General features: G+C 38.3%; 1 protein-coding gene across 2 annotated transcripts in view; it reads left to right on the top strand.

Moving 5' to 3' along the window:
• MAP3K5 (mitogen-activated protein kinase kinase kinase 5) overlaps nucleotides 1–16,532 on the top strand; it is a 98,420-nt gene that overhangs the window by 47,351 nt on the left and 34,537 nt on the right. For both annotated transcript variants that reach the window (XM_085055638.1, XM_085055639.1), the window contains exons 8-11: nucleotides 2,962–3,074; nucleotides 10,007–10,166; nucleotides 12,324–12,477; nucleotides 14,770–14,877. In XM_085055638.1, coding sequence (XP_084911764.1) covers nucleotides 2,962–3,074; nucleotides 10,007–10,166; nucleotides 12,324–12,477; nucleotides 14,770–14,877 — 535 coding nt within the window. The remainder of the gene's footprint in view (nucleotides 1–2,961; nucleotides 3,075–10,006; nucleotides 10,167–12,323; nucleotides 12,478–14,769; nucleotides 14,878–16,532) is intronic.

Raw genomic sequence — 16,532 nt, 5'->3', positions numbered from 1 at the left:
GACTTTCAAAAGATGTTGAAATAACAGGAATGCATCATATTATTGTCATCCCTCCCAGCATAATTTTGGGTTAAAGAAAAGCTTCATTTCCTCGAGGGCAAAGCCCATAAAAAACTTTCAGGGGTCTTTTTTGAACACTTTGTTTTGCCAATATCATGAACAAGATAAAAAGAAAACTGTAGTTCTGTATACAAATATTAGGCATTATTACAGGTTAACTTAAATACAAATTACTTTTCCTGTTGAACATCTTGCTTTCTTCTTGTTCATAATGCCTTATGAACAGATAAACCTTGATATTGTCAAACATAATTGAGTTAAGAATGATTATATGTATAACAGTGGTGAGTTTATGTAGCCATTTTAACACACTTTGAATAGATGCATCGTAGCTAGCATGATAATCATTGATCTGATGACAGGAAGTTATTGCAAGCACTTCAGTTTAGGAAAGGGCAGAGGCTGATAGCTCCTGCACAGGGTAGGGTGTTGGCCAGCCAGCCCCTGAATAATCCCTGAAGTCTCTGGCAAGTGAGACCCCATACAGAATGCTCTGCTCTCCTGCTGCCACAGAACAAGGTGATCTCTGCCGAAGAAAGCTGGAGTTTGGCCGGAAGCTGTACCGGATGGTCCAATTGCTTTTGGTTTGTACTTTATATGGGATATTGATTTGAATTTCTAGTGTTAGTCATACAGCAGACTTGACATGTTTAAAAGGTTGACTCATAACTCAGTGAAAAGCTCTTGGAAAGGAGGAGGCCCACTCTAGTGCTACAGCAGGCCACAACAGGACCCGGTGTGTGCAGGAACAATGCCTCCATGGAAGTGCTACATTATGTTGAGATAAAGGTTATTATCTCAGTCTTGGAGAAATGAGGGTGTAAGAGAAGTATAGTGAATTGCATGAGATAATGAGAATTTGGCAGCAGAGCCAAAGCATTGGTCTTGCAACAACTAGTGATGTCAAGGTACTTTGGTCTATTCAATTAAGAAAAAAACCCAACTATGAGCTTTTCTGACAATTAGAAAGCAGAATAAAAGACATCTTTCATATAAATATGAGAGAATAGATGAAAGAGTAATTATTAACTGTCACTTTCTCATTTCACACTGACAGTGTGAATCAGACTTAACAAAGCTACCAAGTCTTTATTGATACCTTTTCACTGCTACCTTCCTAATTCAGTGTCTGCCCTGCAACATTTTCTCAAATGTCAGCAGCTGCAACATTTTTCCAGAAGCTACAGTCCCTCTTGTATTGGAGCAAAAGTACTAATTTACAAGGTTTTTTTTTTCTTCTTCTGTCAGTCTTTTCTCTCTCCATTCCTTACTGCATGAGAATTACATCATGGGCAAAAAAGTTAGTGTAGTACAATTCCTGACACTACTATGTCTCCAGATAATGCCAGCTAGAGGGCTTCTCTTAGATATATATACTTAGAATCGGTGAGAGTGTTGTCCTGTTTGATTGGCAGACTTTTATGGGGGGGGTTTTGCTTGTTTTTAGGTTGGGTGGTCTTTTTGTGTGTGTGAGTTTGTTGCGGATTTTTAAGTGAGCCAAAAATATTTTGTATGTACTTTCTTCCTCGTTTTGTTGTAACTTGCAATACAAGAGGAAATGGCAGATGATGAAAGAAGAGAATCTAGTCCTCTCTGCTTCTCTTGCTTTTTTATTAGAGGACTAGACACTTGTCTAATGATTAAGGTCTTTGGAGGTGGACAACTGAATTATAAAAAGTGTATACATGTGTAGCAGATTGAAGAACAGCCTGTCTTACAGTTTTGGACGGCAGAGCTTCTGTTAAAGGATGAAAACTCATGAATCATTAGAGCAGAATAAACAACAAAGAAATTAAACACTAGCCATATTTTTGGCCTGCTGGGATCAAAATGCCTTAGCCTTGCTTGCATGTCAGAGTGTGGTCTAGAGGCTAAATCCTTGGGTTTTACATACATTATTTTTCTTTCCTTCCTTGTATACTAATCTCACAACCTGTTTAGTTTATGTATTTCATTTGTTTGTCTGTATTTTTCTCATCCTTTAGAAGGTAATTTTAACTCCATTGCTTTTACTGTAGTGAGTTGTGTATTGAATCTCTTATGCTCCTTAACTCACATATGATAGTAGTCTTTGCCTCCTCCTTATGGAGATGTGAATCTATGTGTAATACATGCTACCAAAGGTGTTCAGATTCTGAAGAATAAGTTTAAGGCACTGCAAATGTGCTGTTGCTGTTGTCACAACTACTGGCAGTGCTAGCATGAGGATTGTGTGTGCTGTTTGCATGAAGCAGCTCCACTTCTTTTAAGACAAGATGGAGACTAGGTGAATGTCTTTGCCATTTCTCTTGATTGCTCAGTTCCTCTTGGGGAGAGTGCAATCTGGTATAATCCTTTCTTATGTGAATAGACTCGTAAGGACAGTGTCAATAAGACACTCAGTAAAGAATAAAATTCGGAGTAGCTGAAATCATAGCTAAATGTGAGGTTTATCCTTGTATCACTTGCTTCTGTGCTTATGCATTTTGATATCCCTGTGCACCATTGTAGCAGATCCACAATGTAATCTAAGGTTTCAAGTCAATAAAAATTCATGTATTAAAGAATAAATTAATTAGCTTATTAATAAATATAACTGTGAAACTGGTCTTTTACAAACTGGTAGTATTATTCTGTTTGATTTGATCTTGAAGAAAATACTGTAAATACCTTAACTTTACTGAGATGGATGAGTAGGGTCTGTGCTTGTTGTGTAGGGGTAAAGGAAATGGGAGGAGGATATATAAATAACAGACTCCTAAAAATAACCATAAAGAATGTGTGGAAAACAGTAAAATATTTTTGCTTCCATGGATTCTTGCTGTGTAAACAGAAGATAAGCACTGAAGTACCTAAAACTGTAATGATGCCCTAACTAGATTGCATTATTTAGAAAGTAAACTTGAATGTTTGTTTTTCTAGGTTCAAGAAAGCATTTGAGTCAGAGCCAACATTACCATCAGGAATTAATTATGCAGTACTCCTCCTGGCAGCTGGACATTGCTTTGATACTTCTTTTGAGCTGCGGAAAGTTGGTAATTATTACTTACTTGCAAATTCATGGTGAAATCACGTTCTAATGAAAGTACACTACCGCCCACTGTTATAGGGGAAAAATCTGATGGTTGTATATGAAAGCTTTGATAGAGAGCATGTGACTATTTTAGTTGGTCTCTCACACCACTGCTGATCCCACCTGACTGCAGGTGAGTGCTGCAGGTCATGAAGACCTGGTTTCAGTGTCAAGGTCTTAAATGGTTACTAGAGTTTAGTAAAAACTAAGTTTCTTTGTAAGGGTATCATTTGTGTGAAACTGGAACACCTGAAGTGGGAACCCAGTTCCATCCAGCACTCTTTAAAACAAACAAACAAAATCACTGTAGGGAATGTGGACAAGAAGTCCGTCCTAAGACTGAGGAAAATGCATTTGACTTGAGCTTAGGTTGGGTTGAAAGAAGAATCTTTCTCTTCTGATGCATTCTGGGAGGTTTCTGAATGTCTGTATTCATAGAATTATAGAATAACAGTGGTTTGGGTTAGAGGGACCTTTAAGGACTATCTAGTCCAAGCTCCAAGCCCCTGCTGTGGGCAGAGATGTCTTTCTCTAGATCAGGTTGCTCAGACTGACCTTGGACACTTCCAGCAATGGGACGTTCACATCCCTGGGCAACCTGGTCCAGTGTCTCACCACCCTCATCTTAAAAGGTTTCTTACTTAAGAAAGAAAGAAAGAAGAACTAAGGATGCCATTTTGTTTGTGATTTTTCTGGATCTGAGGAGAGCAAAAACTCAAGATTAGTCAGGGATGCATTCAGGGAAGGTTTGGGAGAAAGGACTGAATGTTATAATATGCCTTGCAGTTGGTGGTGTTCTCCATGAATTATTATAATTCTTGACTTTCTGTAAAGCCTTTTTTTTACATTTGTTTCTTCTGAGGAGGTTGTCAAGTGAGAAAGAAACAATTTTTTTCATGCCACTGAATATATCTGTATTCAGCCACTGCTTTAGTTCAGAAGTTAGGTGTGTGCTGTACGTCTGGAAGTAATCTCCTGGGTAATTTAGAGTATGAAGGTCAGAGTGAGGTGATTACTGTCACATAAATAGTGAAAGTGAAATTTAAATTCCCAGGTGTGAATGAAGGTATTAATATGGATGTGTTGGGCTGCATAGAGTTGCCCCAACTACTGAGTTTGCCCTTCTGTGTGTGGGTGAGATTTTGCTTTTTGTTCGTATAGAATACTTTCATATCCTATGCTGAAATTTGAATTCTTGTGCCAGAGTGGGAGGTAAAATATATGTTCTACATACTGCATAGCATTTACAAATACTCACTTAGCTGGCCTAACTTTAAACTAGATAGTTTAATGGAGGTAGGCTATATTTTTTGTGTAGTTTAATTTGAATCCTTCAATTTTTAAGAAACTTCTCAATTGCATACAGGCTACAGCCAACTAGGTCTGTACAAATTAATTTTACTGAGGAAATCTGTGTGTTATTTCTTTGGTATCATCTTTGTATGGGTTTATCCAGTGTTGTTTTCCGTACTGTTTGTATTGAGAGCATCACAGAAATTAATGTTCATTGTCACATTAGGCTCCATCCACAGCTGATGAATTATTTAATGCAGAAGTATCCTGTTGTTTAGGTGGTTTTTTTGTGTGTTTGTTTGCCTGTCTTATGTTAACATGTAGTTGGTGTCTGCTGGAAACCCTTGATATAGCAACCCCTCCTGTTAGCTACTGGTGTCCATCCTTTTTTTATGTTACAATGAATATTGTCAAAATGCTTTTAGTTTCAGACAGACTCAGCTATTTTAAAACATGTTATACATGTATACATCTATAGTATAGACACTGTGTGTGTCATTGGTCGTTTATTTGACAGCAGTGTGGTCGCTGTTCATAGAACCATGGAATACCAGCTTGGAAGGTGCCTCAAGGATCATCTGTTACAAACTTTCTTTGCAAAAGCACAGTCTAGACAGGATAGCCCAGCTGAACCTTAAATGTGTCCAATATCAGCAAATCCACTGCTTCCCTGGGAGATGATTCCAAGGGTTGATTCTTCAGGTTTTGAAAAATTTTCATCTTGTGCCCAGTTGGAAAGTCCTCAGTAGTAACTTGTACCCATTACCCTTTGTCTTTTCCATGTGACTCCTTGTCAAAAGGGAGTCTCCATCTTCTTTGTTGCCACTCTTTTTTATGCACTGGATGGTGATAATGCCTCCCCTAAGCCTGCTCCTCAAGGCTGAACAAACCCAGCTCTTCCTCATATGACAGAATTCCAGTCCTTTGTTCATCTTTGTGGCTTTTCTCTGGACCCTCTCCAGCCTGTCCATATCTTTTGTGGATAGTGGGAACCAAAACTGAACACAGTATTCCAGGAGTGCCCTGGAAAGCACTGAACAGAGTGGGATAATGGCTTCTTTATCTCTGCTGGTGATGTCCCTGTTGATATATCCCAACATCCTCTTGGGTTTCCTTGCTGAAGAAGCACACTGCTTCTTCATATTCAGCTGCTTATTTTTCAGGACCCCCAGATCACTCTCCACAGAGCTGCTCCCCAGTGGAGTAGATCCCAGCCTGTGCTGCCCTCCTGGATTATGTTTTCCCAGGTGCAAGACCTTAAATGGTCTTTGTACAAGGTTTTTCAGATGGCTTGAGTTGGACTAGATTCTGAGGACAATTTAGTAGTTTCTTTATCTAGGGTTAAAGTTAATGTTTTTAACAATACCAGGCAAAATCATAGAGGTTGTGTGGGAAAATATTTTGATTTTTTCTGGTGCTACATTTCTCTTACATGTGCGTAATTCTTTTAATGTCACCTCTTGTTTAGATTTGTGTGTACAATACCATTTTTTGGCAGTAGTTAATCAGATTTGCCAGGCTTTCAGTTTGGTGTCCTCCCACAGCATTATCTGTAGTACATAGAAATTAGAGAAGTTCCAGTTTTTTGTGGGAGATCAGGAGAGAAGCAAGAACAAACTGGACAAGTTCAGTCCAGGTTATATGGAAATTATATTGCTAGGCTGGGAAAGGTTAAGGAAGGATGTAGTCATTAACAGTTCTTCAGATGATGCATGACACTGTAATTAGAAGATGCATATCTGATTACATTGGCAATATTGTAATCACTCGAGTAAAAACAAGAATAAATCAAACAGAATTCTTATCAATCTGTATAAGATCTGAAAATTTCCCTTTTTAAAGTTCCTACCTGTATTTGTCAGATAATATTTCACAACTAAATGAGCAAATGGAACATTAATGAAAACCCTCCTTCTATTTTCTGGGTAGTATTGCTTTCTTAACTGTACAGGGAACTTTGAGACCAGAACAGAAATGCACTGTTCTGCATTGACAGTAATGATCTCTGCAGGCTGTGCAACTTTGACACACAAAGGATCCTGTAATGTGAATTGTTCTGTCAATATTTGAGCAAGGAAAGCAGTTTATTTATAAAGCCTTCATAGTAATATTTAACTGGTAATATCTACTTACTGTATCTTATTTTTGTCACAAGCTGTGGGTATATTCTTGATGTTATAAAAACAGTGGCTTTTCCGGCATTAATGGTTCCCCTATTTTGGCTCATTTGTTTTAAAGTCAAAATATTTTTGATAAAATATATTGGAATTCAGCTGCTGCCTTTTTTCCCTTTCCTTGTGAATGCCAAGTTTATCATGGAAGGGGAGAATGTCTTGACTTTGTCTGGATTTTCTTATACTCTCAAAATTCTTTTAAAGATGGTAAAATAAAAATAAACTAAGTAAAGAGAAATTATACAAGGAGACCATAAATTCAGAATTAAATGAATGAAATTTCACTTTGCAAGTCTCCAAAAACAATCCCTCCCCTCCCAGTTCTTCAAATTGGAGTTACAGTCTTTTGAACCTATTGCTAATGTCATCACACAGCAGCTGAATTTCAGGGATAAGTAACTTGACTTTCAGGGATGAGTAACTTTTTAGATGAGCTTTGCAGAGGATGGTCAGCAAACCAGAGTGAGTTTTAGCACCAAGTACCTCACCTTTCTCAGAAGAACTTGATGAGAGGGTGATGTCTTCTCTAAGGCAATAGGATCCACTTCACAGAATACTTAGGTAAAACTTCCATTTTATCCAGGTTACATAACAGTAATAATTCTCAAACTTGGTGTCCTCAGGTATCATTACTGCTCCACATCCACCCTTTCTCCCACTATCTTCCTATAAGTCTCCCATACTGAGCTGGGACTCAAAATGGTTGCTGTCACCAGTCCTACCCTCCTAACAAACACCTCTCCCTGGCATGCCAGTATTGCCAGTCCCTCCCCATGTGAGTTGTACTTTTCATGAAACACACACACTCAGTTTGTACCTCACTTAAGCTCTGTTTCCACATCTGGAGCATGGAGGGGCTCTGATGGGTGTGTTCCTGCAGGTGCAGTTAAAGCATGGCAGAGCCTGTCCGTCTGTGAACCAGAGACTGGTGCTGCTGCTCACTGTGACAAAAAGCTTGTGATAGCTTGTCAGTGGCCACTGCAAGTGTGTGTGCTGTCGTCCAGTGCTTAGCAAAGGCCCTATGCACAGCTAAATTCCTCCCTTTCCCTGTCCTCCCAGCAAAGGCACATCCAACTGAAACAATCCATGTATCCCTGTTATACCAGTTACTTACTTCCCTCGTGATGAGGTCACATGAAAAACCTGTGGAAGTTAGTAGGTGTCTGTTTTTTCTCGTGTGTTGCTATCATATGCATACAAATGTTTTATACATTCTAGTAGAGCCTTTTGACCTTTGAAGATACTGCTGAGGAGTGGTACTCCAAAATCCTGGGGGAGATTAATTTCTTTCCATTTACTGTATTTTGTAGATAGTATTCAGGTTTTGTTCTCTGGAACCCAGCGAATGTTAAATACTTTCAACACAAATTCCCCCGCCTATTCTCCACTGCCTAGTGCAGGTGTACCTCTTCACAGAGTCTCTTTGACAGTGTGAATGTGTGCAGCACCCTGGCTTAAAGCCTTACAGAGATGGTCACGACAGTACCTTGTGGAGTTGACAGTGGTGATGTACATTACAACATGGCTCAGGCAGATCAGAGATATTTTGTAACATGTATGGCATTGTTTTTCTTTTCTGGAATAGCAAAGACTTATTTCCCAAGAGGCAAGCAAATATTGTTTTTTATTATTAAAGTTCTATTTTGTTCTGTATGTTGCACAAGCATGACAATTTCTTGTTAGCAAGAAAACACAAAGTGCAAATTACAGATGTGAAATAAGCTGTAGGCCACCTGGATACAATTTCACATTTTAAAAGCCCTTATTACCTGATGTTGATGTCATAAAATGTGAATGATGAGATAAAACAAGATAAACTTTGTAGGCTGAAATGTAGCTTCTGTAATGATACCCGTTTTGATAATATTTATTCCTGCTTCCACTGTGAAGTTTAGTCTGCTAGCTACTCAAGGAATGTTAAGGGAAAAAACAAGACCAACAGTTGCACTGAAATTTCTTTTGAATACTAAGCCTGGATTTCAAGGACGATGGAAGATGATGTGGGAGGGAAACTGTCATAGTGAAGTAGTGTGGGAAAAGTGAATAAAAGACTGTGGTGGTGAAGAGGCTTGTTGTGTAGGGTTCCAAATGCTGGTTTTTATTTTTTTGTAAAGGATGGTGTAGCATACCTCATGTTAGCTATATGTAGAAGCTTACACAAAATAAAACTCATCCTGAAGGCCACAGGGGGAGCCTGAGTGCAGGGAAACCATAGCAAATCAAAATAAAACCTGAGGCTCTCAAGGTTAGGCTTTGGCTTCAGAGAGCTGTTGAGCCTAAAACCCCAGGAACACTGACACTGGAAAAAGCATGCCAAGGCCATCCCAACAATGCCCCAACATTGCTGCTCCTACATCTTAGCTGGAAAACCCATGGTACTGGGTTCAGGTTAAGGGCTAGGGTTAGGGTTACGCTCAGGGTTACGGTTAAGAGATCTAAAGAGCCTCGAGCCCTAGGAACACTGGGACTGGAAAAGGCCTGCCAAGACAAACATGGCAAGACCTCAACATTGCTGCTCCTACAGCTTTCCACTCTGGACGCCCCACAGGGATAAGAGCCTCAGCCCCAGCCATTACCTGGCCTGTGGGCTAGTCTTAGGCTTCAGAGAGCTGTGGAATCTACAGCTCCAGGGACACTAGCACTGGAAAAGTCATTGCAAGGTCATCCCTTCAGGGTGCTGTCAGAGACTGGATGGTTCATGTCTCAAAACATCTTGGAATGCCAGTGCCTTTGCCTGGTGGGAGGGGCCGGCTGAGCTTTGCTAAAGGTGAGACCTTTAACGCCTTTTTTCTGCTGAGGGGCGTCTGGGCTAGGGTTAGGCTTGAGATCATCCCGGCAGTCCCTCCTAGGCTCTCCATAGTCTTGAGTTGCTGAGGGACTTGTGAATATTAATAGATGTCTTTCATTGGGGTAGGAATTGCGGCAGTTAAAGGAACATCACTGCTGGAAGAACCCCAGTGGATCATCTGTTCTTTCTGCATGGGACCTTGTCTTTAAAGGTAAGTTTGGGGCTTGGGGCTTAGAAGTCAAAAAATCAAAGCAGATAAAAACATAATAGGTGCTTTTTTCAGCATCTGTTAAGTTTTTGCATCTATGTTGTGTAGCCTAAGGCCCCAATTTACCTTTACAGATGAGGTCCATGCAAGAACATAGGTAATTTGACTGTGGCCTTGTCCTGACAATGTTTATTTAAAGTTCCTTCCTTGAGAAGCCTGTAGGAAGAGGGGGTGGGGAAAAATAATCTTCTACCACTTAAGCTGTTCAGAAGGCATATAACATTAACTGGTAAGTATGATTTCCACCTTATTTTATCAAAATGGAGAGGGTATAATAATTTAAGCAATTAATAGATTTCAAATAAGGGAAATGATTATTTTAAAATTGCATTAATACAAATTCTTGTGACTTGTTATTCTCTTTGCTACAGGAGTAAAGATCAGCAGCCTGCTTGGTAAAAAGGGGAGCTTGGAGAAACTGCAAAGCTATTGGGAAGTGGGATCTTTCCTGGGAGCCAGTATGTTGGCTAATGATCATATAAGAGTGATCCAGGCTTCAGAAAAGCTGTTTAAACTAAAGGCACCAGCATGGTAAGGGGATAAACAAGACCACGTACATTACTCTGTTTTAAAACATTGGACTCCTTCAGCTTTCACATTAGGCACTGTGTTTAGCTGACGAGATGTATTTTGGGTTTTTCAACAGATTTTGCTCTGTGTGTATTGTTTCATTTTACTTTTATCCAGAGAAGGGACTTTCTTCCCCTTTTAGCCTCATTCAGGGATAGATCTGATATTGGTCTTTATTTCTATGTGTGAGAAGGGTAGATTCATCATTGACTTCAGGCTCCTCTGAGGGTAAAGGGGAAAGAAGGAGTTGCTTGTAGGCACTATACTTCAGCAGCCAAATTGCTGAAGAGAAGTGGTAGTGGCTTGGGAGTTCAGTCATAACTGCCTGAGGGTTTGGGGAATGCACAGAGAGGCCTGACGATACCTTGAAATATTGTTAAGGATATGGTACATACCAATTGTTTTAGGAATTCAATACAATTGAGCTGTCTTGGGCAAGCTGCATCTTGTAATGATTAAGACTGCAGATCAAAGTTTTGTGCAAGCTGCATCTTGTAATGATTAAGACTGCAGATCAAATTCCAATTAACAGAAAGGCTATAAATGCAAGGTTAAAGGCAACTCTGTAGACTCAAGATCTGTTATGCAATGGCTAGGAGATGTGTGCTCTGACAGCAGGTTCCCACCATCTGCTTTGGATATAGGCAGTAGTAATTAAGGACCAGTCACCTCCTCATTAAGGGCTAGGATTGTCTTAGCTGGGGAGAACCAAGACTCTTTCTGACTAAAAAGTTGTCACTGCCAATTGAAAGAGTGAATGTCACAGCCTATGTATTCTTATCTTTTTTAAAGGCTAGAAATGTTTCCAGAAGGTGATCAGAGGGATGCTAAAATATGGAAATGCTAAACTTCTGTATTGACATAACATAGAAACTGTCAAAATTAAGAACTCTAATCTTCTGACAAAATACTTCATAAATGCTATTTACAGTGTATTTATTTGCAAGGTTTCCCATTTTTACTACGTGCATATTTTACTAAGAAGCTGGATAGAACTCTCTGGAACTCTCCTGGTAGCATTTTCTGGAGTTTATGAATGCCTGGTTGTCACGATTTTATGTGCCCCAGTGCCTTTGGGGTTTAGGTCTGTGGATTAAACTCTTAAAATAAAGCTCACTCATTTGTGCTTCAGGAAGAATTTCTCCTGTGTGCAATTCCTCCCCAGTCTGTTGCTGCTTTATAGCAGGGCCCACTCTGTGCAAGTGGGGATAGACACAGTACCTTAAGCCAGCTATCCTGATGGACTAAGAAGGGAGGATTGGAAACTGCACAGCTATGGAAATGTTCACTAAAGACCCTCTGAGTTTACAATATATCTGCTTGTCATATGCCTAGAAACAAAAATTTCCATGGATAGCCTAATTGTGATAAAGTGATAGCAGCAATAAATCCACTTTTAGCATATATATCTTATTGCTGTAGTATTCACGAAAATTGCATGAGATTATGATTGCAACCTTTTTTTCTTCCTTTTTTCAAAAATGCCAAGAGGAAACAATGATATGAAGGAGCCCCATAAATCAGCCCCAGAAAGTAGAACAGCAGAGACAGGGATGAGCTCCATTTAGGGGAAACATTCAGCACTGCTGCTGTCCTTCCCTAGCAACGCTAAAAGACTGCTTAGCCTAGCTGTTGTCATCTTTGCAGGATAATCAGTTCCAGAAGCATCATGTTTTAGAAATCTGTGTTGAAAAATTGGCTTCAATGTAGAAGATAGAACAGTGTACAAAGTAAAACTAGTGGACTTTTCACCTGAGTTTTTGGTTTGAGGTAGGTCGCTGCTGAAACAGATTGGACATAGACTGAGTTTGGTCCTTAGGTTGAGGATTTAGCTATTCTATGAGGTTTTCATGATTTAGGATAGAAGACAGTATATGGTATCAGGAATATGTGCAGGAAGGAGTGTTCTGGAACTCATTTATATTTCAGTTGCCTAATATAACAGCTATGTTTCCAATTCTAACAGGGAATTTTTATTTTGAAATGCAATCTGAGAGAAGCAAAATGTTATTGGCAGCCTTGGTATTGCAATGGTAAATACTTCAGTTGTGATTAAGAGACATTATTACTTACAAGCTGTATTAAATTTACTATCTGTGTATGTTTGCATGATCACAGGTACCTGAAGTCTATTGTAGAGACTATTTTGATATATCAACATTTTAAGAAACTGACTCCAGAGCAACATACAGCCAAACAGGAACTGGTGGATTTCTGGATGGACTTTCTTGTTGAAGCCACAAAGACAGATGTGACTGTAGTTCGATTTCCAGTAAGTGGTTGTTTTGTGGGGTCTTGGAGACTTTTTTTGGTTGTTTTTTTTGAGCTTGAGTTTGTTTGTTGTTGTTTTTTGGGGGTTTTTGTAACAAATTGTGATGTAAAAGAAATGAGCAAAAAGCACTGTTTCTTTTTACGTGGCCAGACAATAAATTGCTTGTCCAGAAGAAGTGTATTTGGCCTGCATACTAGATTGATTTTAATTGAATGCACAGGGGTACAACAGGACTGCACAGTGTGTTCCATATGAAAGTAACAAGAAAAAAGTCAAGATAGAATTTTTCTATCCAGTGGGTATACTTTCTATACCAATGGGTATTCTTCTAAAGCAAATATTTGCAGTGTATTCCAGGTGATAATATATCATCTATACTATCTTTTGAAGTAAAGCTATTTAATTAATTTCAGTATTTTTCTAGCTCAGCAGGCTTTGCATACTCTACTGCTAATTAAGACTGTGCCCTGTTAGAGGTTAAAAGTCAGCCCAAACAGTCAGAAATCTGTTGTTCCAGCTGCTAGAAAATGCATTTCAACAACATTGCACTATAAGTGTGTATATATATGCTTATTTCTGATTTCTTCCACAGAATTTTTGCCTGAGAATTTTTATTAGATGTCCCAGTGCTGTACTGTGTCCTGAAAGTATACTGTAAAAAGGTCTACGCTTTCTGTACATATTAACTATATATATCCAGGAAATAATGTCTTGGGTATTCCTTTTAGCTAACCATCAGTAAAACCACCCTTTTGCTTTAAACAGTGATTTCTATTGCCTCCCAGGTAGTTAAAGTGCATACAGGTTTTTTTGTACAGTTCTTTTACCTTCCACATGTAGATGTGATAATAAACCATAAGGAAGACTTCACTGTTAAACAGCAAGACCTTGAGGCTGTGAAGTAAAAATAACACGAGGCTGTCTAAAGAGCCTGATTTTCCTTTTCTGAGGAGAACAGGTAGAAAGTTTTGCAGGGAAACAAAAGATATTTTGAATCTTCTGGGTTTTGTACAAGACAAGGCCATAGTCCTTTTAGATTTTAGATGATTAAATAGTTCAATTAGATACTTAAAGTAGGCTCTGCCTTATAAAACTGGCACGTAAAATGGTTTGAATTTTTATTAAGAGGCAAACCAAAGCTGATCACTGCAATAGCATGAGCCAGTGTCCACATGGTTTGATGGCATTGGACAGAAGTTGCAGCATGGTGCTGATAATGTCAAGGTCATGATTTCAATCCCTGTATGGACTCAATGATCCTTCTGAGTCCCTTCCAACACAGACTATTCTTTTATTCTGTAACTCAACTATACTGGTGTTGCAGACAGACATATGTGATTTCTTATAATACAAAAATTCTATTTGTGCCTGCTTAGAATGAAAATCACAGAGTTCAACAAGTCAACAAAATGAAAAGTAGAAACTTTCTTTTCCCTCCCTTCTCCCGGATTGCAATTAGTTTATTCTAAAAGAAGCTTTTTTCATATTTCCTTATTGTGAATTGTTTTCAGAGCCTGAACTTAGAGCTCCACTATCCATGGGTACCAGCTTAGCTGTTAATTACTGTTTTATCTGGTAGCATCAGTGTCATCATCCTTTCTTTGGCCTTTAGAGGAAGAAATTACTTTCTACTTGGGTGTTTATATATTTTTTTTTTTAATAGATGTAGACCTACTTGCCCTAGTCTACCATTATTGCATCTCATCTCTTTTAAATGATGCTTCTAGTTTTTGTTTCTTTTATTACACAACATTTTCTATATTCATCAGCTGTCAGCCTCTTGCAGTGGTGCTTGTTGCTTTTGAGAAAATAATTTCATCTGGTGGCTACAATTCATGGTGGTCTAAATCAAAAGCAGTTCAGTTTAGCTCCAGGACAATCTGTGTCTCTGCTTTACTCAAACATGCTTCTACCAAGTATAATAAAATTATATCATGAATCTTCTTCATACAGGAGATAGACATTTTAGAGTAGCATTGTAGCAGATCTAAATTGTGACAGAAAGATTTCAAAACCTGATAGTTTAGAAAAAAAAAAAAGTAAAATTGATACATGGTAACAATTGACACATAATAGCCTTATATAACAAATTAAAGTTGGCTTTTTTAAAAATCATAAGTTACTGTCAGCCATGCTAAACTAGCCCAGTGCCTAAAATTTTGCTTTTCGCTGTTTCCCGTTTTTTCTGCTATGGTATGATTAAAGAAATAATTTCAACAGAGTTCAAGACCTTTTCAAGTTCTACAGGTTTTGCACTAACTATTAATTTTTTTTTTTTTTTTTGCCTACAAGGTTTTAATATTAGAACCAACAAAAATCTATCAGCCCTCATATCTTTCCATCAACAGTGAAGCTGAGGAGAAGACAGTATCCATCTGGCATGTGCTGCCTGATGACAAGGTATATCTGTGGTTGTAACTTTCTTCACATTTTTAAAGTATGCATAGTAGACAAGTCATGTAACATGTAACCAGTTGCATCTAATTATGATTCTAGAAAGTAGAAAAGTGTTTTAGTAACACAGGAAGCTGTTAAGGTATGTTGCCGTGCTTAGGATTGTCCTGATTTTCAATGGATCTTTTGTTTCCCATCATTTTTCAAAATAACTTGCATCTTCCTTCAGGTTGTTTTAAGCAATTGTATAATATACAACAAGTCTGTTGCTTAAGATTTCATGAGTAATTTACAATTTACTGTCACTGTGTCAATAATGTAGCATAGAATTGCTTATACTAACAGAACTATCTTCTTCCTGTACTTGCAGTTTTATGTGTCAGCTGTGATAAATACTCCTTTAATATGAAAGTAATAGAGACTGGTATGTTAAAATGGGACCAGAATCAATCAAATGCCAAATAAATATTTGGCAGACGGATAGATGGATGCTCTAGAAATAGAAAATTCTGGGAAGTCCATATGTCAAGGTGTGAGATAGCCAGACGTATTTGGAAAGGAGCTTAGAAAATCTGGAGATGAAAGGGGAGACGAAAACCTAGAATGCTTAGGAATTCTGGGATGCTTAGGAAGCAAAATATTGTTAAGAGGGAAAACAGGGAGGATGTCATAGAACCTTGGAAAAGGATGTCAGCACAGGAACATGAGGGAGTATACAAAGAGTGAATGGAGACTGAGTCAGCTGGAGGCAAAACACTGGGGGATGCTGTGATTTGTAGGAACTAGCACTGTTCATTCTTCCATGGCAGCATTTTGTTTGCCTGCAGGATAGGACAATGAAGACCTGTTTTTCAGGTAATCATAGAATTGCTTAGTTTGGAAAAGATCTTTATGATCACCAAGACTAATCCTCAGCTTCCCCGATAGTAGTCTGTAAAAGCAGAAACATTTTTGAATGCAAAATACAGTGAGGCTGTGCTACTTAGAATTTTTGTTGTGAGTTTATGAAAAAATGTAAATGGCAGCTGAAATTGCATATTTAGAGAAAAAACTGAAATGTTTCCCTAGACCAATAAATTTCTATTTATTTGTGGTTTATTTTGACTGATTTTTTTTTTAAGTAGGCTCAGGCTCTGGGAATAATTTAAAAAATAAATTTATGCAATTCTTGGGCAAAATAAAAATTTGCCATACAGTAAATAATTATTTATCAGTTCTACAGTCTTAATCCTGCTATTCTAAAATACTGTTCTGAAAGTATTTCTCTGTTCAAAATTTAGTCCCTTAAGAGATACTTGCACATCCTTTTTTTGTTTTGTTTTTGTGGACTCTTTTGCGTGTGTATTTAGTTCGCCTCCAAAAAATACTTTCCATTCTGTTAAGTGGCTTAACTGTAGTATAAGAAGGAACATAGGACTAGAAGGAATTTTGTGGGCTGTTGAGTCCTATTCACCTCTGTTGCAGACACTCTCTCCATATCATGTTTCACATAAAGTGATCAAGCTCTGTCTGAATATTAGTATAGGTTTCACAGTTGACCAATCATGCTGAAAAGTGGTTTGAGAATTCCACTGCAACTCTAGAAGAGCCAAGAATGAAATACTGCTGGTGAAGCAGAAAAGAGTTACTTTAAGCCTAGTCTTCAATTTTAATTTTGTTGT

The sequence above is a fragment of the Lichenostomus cassidix genome, chromosome 3 (genome assembly GCF_008360975.1).
Source record: "Lichenostomus cassidix isolate B80296 chromosome 3, HeHo_3.0, whole genome shotgun sequence".
NCBI lineage: Eukaryota > Metazoa > Chordata > Aves > Passeriformes > Meliphagidae > Lichenostomus > Lichenostomus cassidix.
Note: the sequence above shows the minus strand (reverse complement) of the source record. Positions and strands in the feature narration are given on the sequence as shown.